Here is a 6,328-nt window from a genome sequence, read left to right on the forward strand (position 1 = left end):
GAAATTTACTTATTCTGAATGGTCACATTTACATTTAGCATAAAAAGTGGATGCTTTTTACACTGGGTGTAAATAGAAGTAGATGTTGTTTGTGCCAAGCAGATTGTTTACATTGTTTCACAAGTGTAAATAGATTTACACACAGTGTGAATAGACATATAGGCTAACATGCTGTTTGATCTTAAAATCTGAGCAATGTTGGGTGGAGTCAGTGCATGAGCTATTGCAGTCAGATTGCACTCAAGTTTATTATTAAGTGTGTTGCCACGTGGTACATGTTAGTTTTCTCATCGCACATCTGGAAGGATCAATCGTTTGTGATTAGACGATGAAGCTATGCATGAAATAGAGATTATTGGGCGTATTTTCATTTATGTATTATCAGTATTAATCCTCGAAATCTAAGTATACTAAGTCTACATGTCTAGGCTACCTCCAATGATACACATCCCGAAGTTTGAACACTGCAGCAGTCTATAGATCTTCCTTCGTTGTCACGCGCCCCCTGCAGGAATACAGAACAGCTATAGTCTCCTTCTCTTAGAAAAGTTATTAGTTGGCAACAGTTGGATCAGATCAGGCACGCGCACGCAGTAAACCTCTGCAGTTTAGTAATGATGGTTAAAATACTGCCTCAGTTTCTCATTTGCTTTTGTATAACTTTGCCATTCTGTTTCGCCGAGAAGGCTAAAGAAAGGAACGCCCGGCAAAGAGACGCGGAGTTTACAGACAAGGTAGGCTATAGCGTTTTAAAGAAATGTTAAATGCAAACCCAGGTCAAAGATAGGCAAGATGCATCGTTCCAGATGATAAATATTGTATTATCCGCTTCTTGTTTAAAATGTGTGTGTCAAATAGGCTGTTTCGGAAAATGGAAGTATACTTCATTTGGATAAAAGACTAAATTATTGCCCTTGTTAAAGTAGCTTTTTACCCCTGTAATTAGATTTTCTGTTCTCCGTTACGGATTAGTTTGATTGATTTAAATAAAAGTTTAGCTCATTTGGGAAAGGCAGAATTCAGCCTCATAATTGGACGTTTCACTAAATGTGTGGGCACTCACCATAGGCGTAATGCTTTTACTTTGCAAGCTGTATTTTCTTATTTTCTGATTGCTGAACTGAACTGTCCAAAATTTAAGAATGAATGAATGAATATATATATATATATATATATATATATATATATATATATATATATATATATATTCTATATATATATTTTTAAATGTTTTAAAATGTTATAGTTTTAAATTTTATATATATAGTTTTAAATGTTATTTTTTCTATGTACTGTTTCTCGTCTTCCATGAAGGACCACAATGGAAACAAGCCCTTGGGCTTTCTTGTGTTTTTATCCTTTTGAACACTTCATGTTGATTGTTGTTCAATAAAGTTTTCAATCAACCAATCAATCAATATATATATATATATATATATATATATATATATATATATATATAGGCTATATATAAATAAATCAAGTCTTTATTCACTGGTAAGAGTTCCACTCAATTTATTTAATTTTAATCTTATTCATTCAGTTGCTCAATGGAGCAGAGACTTTGAGACCAAAGACCAAAGTGGTGACAGATGCTAAAATTGAAATTGGCCAAGTGTGACCAAGATGACCTTTGCATTTAGTACACTTGGCGAATTTTGAAATGCCTTTGGTTGTCTAACTTTAAAAAGCAAGCAAGTAATATAACCAAACATAAAACTTTGCACATTCTTATCAGAGGATGCAAACAAACCACACCACTAAGACTCATTTGGATTTGTTATGTACATATGGGTATGATTCCATACAACCTGTGAGAGATGGCCTTGCTCTGTAAAACCACTGCAAGGCAATAGAGAACTGTATTGAAAAGCCCCAAGAAAGTGGATTAAATTATAAATTTACTCACTGGATGAAAATCTGACAAAGACTGATGGCTAGTTCAAACCAAGGAGGACGATAACCAATGATAAAAATATTTTTTAAAAATAAGTCAAAATTTATGAGCATTGCAGAGTCCAACTGCATCATTTACTCACACTCAAGTTGTTTTAATCTGTGACACAAAAGAAGATATTTTGAAGAATGTTGGTAACCAAACAGTTGATGGGCCCCAATGACTTCTATCATATTAAAAAAAAGTCAATGGGGCCCATCAACTGTTTGGCTACAGTCTTACTCTTTAAAATATCTTTGTGTGTGTTTGTGTGTGTTCAGCAGAAGAAAGAAATTCATACAGGTTTGGAACAACTTGAGGTTGAGTATTTTTGGGTGAACTATCCCTTTGAATCAATGTGGCTGTGGTCAGGGGATTTAACACAAGTTTTTCATCCAATTTTATGTTTTCATTGTTTTTGCCATTTCGGCACAAATGTATCCGTCTTCAAGAACGGTTCATGGTTCTCTCCCACCCACAGCAGACTGTGCATCATTGGTGAATCACTGTCATCCTCATGAAGAATCTATATATATCTTTTCTTCATGTTTTTGTCATTAGTACCAGCCATGCATGCAGGGTGTACCTGGAGTGCAAGGCAGGGATGGGAACCCGGGGATAAATGGCATTCCAGGAACACCAGGAATCCCTGGGAGAGATGGGATTAAAGGCGAGAAGGGAGAGTGTGTGACAGAAAGGTTTGATGATCCCTGGAAACCGAACTTCAAACAGTGTGCTTGGAATTCATTAAACTACGGCATTGATCTAGGCAAGATAGCTGTAAGTATGTTCTATTGATTGCCATTTTGTTTTGAACACTGTAAAAAAATATTTTCAAGATTTGTTATCACAACATATTTTCTTTTGTCAAATCAACTTTAGAATAATTTATTTAGTTGAGATAACTTATTATTTTGAGTTTCTGATGATTAAATGAATCTACTTCATTGTATTAACTCACTTTTTCCAGTTCAATCAACTTAAAATTTTAAGGCAACCCAGGTTACTTACTTTTTTAAGTTAAACCATCAATATTTTTATTTATTTATTTTTTTTCATAAATGGTATGCGACTGATGACTCGGGAGCCTCAGGAAATGACATCATCACAACACGGATTGGCTGATGGTCCTGCAATAACATAAACAGAAAACCTTCGCTAGTGAAAAAGCTGTAAGAAGGGGCTAACAGCCAGCTAAACTTTAAGCTTACGACTGACGCATTTCGATGGTAATACAAATAAATAATGAATGTATATCAACAAAAAAACAAATGACAACCATGTTTGAAAAAAAAAAACTAACATTAACTGATGGGACCTTACTGTAATGAGTTACCCATTTTTGCATAATGATAAAAAAATACAGATTTTATACATATTATAGGTAGTTCATGTCATGTTTTGAGAATACGTCATTGAGCGGACAGTCACAAATCTAGCTAGATCTAGCGGCAAAAGTTCAAATATTAGCACAACCAAAGCTCAAATTTTGCATAACAAAAAATGACACCCTTGACCTTTAACATTCACATTTAATGTAAGTTCACATTAGCCTCCCTCGACAAAAACTACCACTTTTTCCAGAATGACTCCGATACCGATTCTTACATTTTTAATGCTTGCGGATGTATTTTCACTGAATTTGCATTTTTTTAATATATTGGGTATAGAAACTAAAAGAATATGAATCATAGTAGTCTATTCTATCATGTTTTATCTATCATTTAATAGCACAGCACATTTTTAGAGCTGCTCTTTCAGAATTTCTCTGAGAGTTTGAGTTATAGTTTGCATAAACATAATAAACATCATAATGCTGTGATATCAGACTGGCATGAGGATGTTTAATGTCCCAGACAACCTCTGTAGTCCCATTTAGACACTTGTTCGCAACATCCAGACAAGTAAAAGCTGTTGTGTTGCTGATGTATTTTATGTCATGGACTAACATGTGAAAATATGTTTGAGTTTGGATTAAACACAGACCTCATTTCAGGCATATTACCATTAAAAAAATCCATTGACTTCAAGAAGCCGGAACAGGAAGTGGTAAAATGAGATTTAGCCTATTAATATGTGCAGCACTCTAGTGTTGCCAAACCAAACCTCTTCAGACTTTGCAGAGGTTGCCTCTTCAGACATTCATTCAGTGATTTAACAATGGAAAATGTCTTGATTTCTCCGTCACAGGAGTGCACTTTCACCAAGCAGCGTTCAGACAGTGCTCTGCGTGTGCTGTTCAGCGGTTCGCTCCGGCTTAAGTGCAAGACGGCCTGCTGTCAGCGCTGGTACTTCACCTTTAATGGGGCTGAATGCACTGGACCGTTACCCATAGAGTCCATCATTTACCTGGACCAGGGCAGCCCTGAACTCAACTCCACCATAAACATCCACAGGACATCCACAGGTATCATTAACTATCTGATCTGCAAGATTTTTTGGGGGGGTTTAAGTCAGTAAATTGCAAAAATACTATAAATTTTACATGGACAAATAAGATAATCACTGCTTGGATCTGTGCATTAGAAATATTGTAAAATGTTGCCAATAAAATTAACATATTTGAAAAGTATTCGCTTGGATATTATAAATATACATATTAATGTATTGACATATATTCTAAAATTCAAAGCTTGATCTTATAAACATATGTGTACTTGTTTATGGATGCATATGTGTGATTCAGACACTCTGCAATTATGCAGACACATTTCACATCTATTTATGGCTTTGTGGTTTCAAAATATGGCAAAACATAAAATAGACTCTACACCACCAAAATATACATTCCATTTAAAAATATACGAAGAGTGCCATTTGAAATTTTCTTCTAAAATGATCATTTTTATCAAGCTTGTATATTTAAGTTCAGTAATTTCACTTAAATGGCAATGAAGATTACCTATTAATTGTCATTTAAGTGAAATTACTGAACTTAAATATACAACACGCTTGATAAAAATGACCATTCTAGAAGAAAATTTCAAATGGCATTTAGAGGCTTTTGCATCTGAACTCTTCAACTCCACATATATTGTGTACTTACAAGAATTAGTTTATTTAAAACTTATCCACATTCATTAATCACGACCGACACATCATTAACTGTTTTTAAAAATACTATTCTGTTTGAAATACCATTCTTTCATAACCATAATCCACTATTGTACTCATTTCTTATTTTTGAACGCAGAAATAGACTCTCATGCAGATTTCTTTGTCACATGGATTCCTTTGTGTTGTCGAAGGCAATTTGGTAGTTTTCGTAACCATCTATGCAGCAATTACGGAGAGACCAGAGGAATTTGAGAGCTCTTAGTGGTTTCTCACCAGCTCACATCTCAACATCCACTAACTGATCTTATCTGTATATATAGCACACACCCACCCACACACACACACCAATGAAATATATGCCTTAACAGACATCACAAATAAAAAAAAAAACTTGTTAAAATTCTCTCTAATCCCTATTAAAAACTGTTTGGATGGACTTGTAATATTCATTAACTGACAGCGCTAATTAATTGATTAAAAAAAATTATAATTGTGACTTGTTAAAATTCTTAAAAACGATCTATTCTTTAGTAAGTTAAATCATATTTTTTGTGCTATACAGTGTTTGTTTATTATTAGGTTTAATTATTATTCTTATATAATTAATTTTGTATATATAATGTGTGTCTGCCTCTGTAACAACACATTTATTCCATTATACTATTGACGAGCGTCACTGCTTGTGTTTTTTCTGCCAGTCGAGGGGCTCTGTGATGGGATCCAGGCTGGTCTGGTGGATGTTGGGATATGGGTGGGAACTTGTGCCGACTACCCTCGTGGTGACGCGTCTACAGGATGGAATTCTGTATCCAGGGTGATCATCGAAGAGCTGCCAAAATGAGCATGATCACTGTCACCATGGCAATAGAAGACAGCGACATCATGTTCCTTTCACAGAAAGGACCTTCCTCATAGAAATTGGACAAATAAAAGCTAATATTGTTGCTTTGAGTCTGTGACACTCTCATGTATTAGATTATGATTCTCCGGCTCAGTTAAGAGGGATTCAGTATGCTCAGTTTAGATACTACAGACAATTAGAGAGGAATAAGTGTCCTGTTAGTACTACGGTTCTTTGGAAAATACCATGATACAAATTTGAATGATGAAAAAGTATCTTTTACTATTGAAATATCATGGTAAATGAATATGGTATTGAAACAGTACCATGTTGTTACCCAAGATGTCATCACTGTACCATGTTATTGCCATCATTTTTTTTTAACATTGAAAGTCCAACAAAGATGATCCTTACTTTGCTAATATTTATTTAATGGTTCTTCTTTGTGCCTGTATGACTAGAACGCAACATATTTTTGTGTCCATTGTGTTTTT

At 34.6% G+C, this 6,328-nt stretch overlaps 1 protein-coding gene across 1 annotated transcript; it reads left to right on the forward strand.

The window, feature by feature from the left end:
• The first annotated feature begins 487 nt into the window (after nucleotides 1–487).
• Nucleotides 488–5,944, forward strand: cthrc1a (collagen triple helix repeat containing 1a). Its single transcript, XM_039680928.2, has 4 exons — nucleotides 488–734; nucleotides 2,498–2,716; nucleotides 4,127–4,343; nucleotides 5,692–5,944. Exons 1-4 carry the CDS (start codon nucleotides 615–617, stop codon nucleotides 5,832–5,834), a joined length of 699 nt encoding a protein of 232 aa, XP_039536862.1. The 5' UTR covers nucleotides 488–614; the 3' UTR covers nucleotides 5,835–5,944.
• The last annotated feature ends 384 nt before the right edge of the window (nucleotides 5,945–6,328 follow it).

This window comes from Pimephales promelas, chromosome 18 (genome assembly GCF_988280905.1).
Source record: "Pimephales promelas chromosome 18, fPimPro1.hap1.1, whole genome shotgun sequence".
NCBI lineage: Eukaryota > Metazoa > Chordata > Actinopteri > Cypriniformes > Leuciscidae > Pimephales > Pimephales promelas.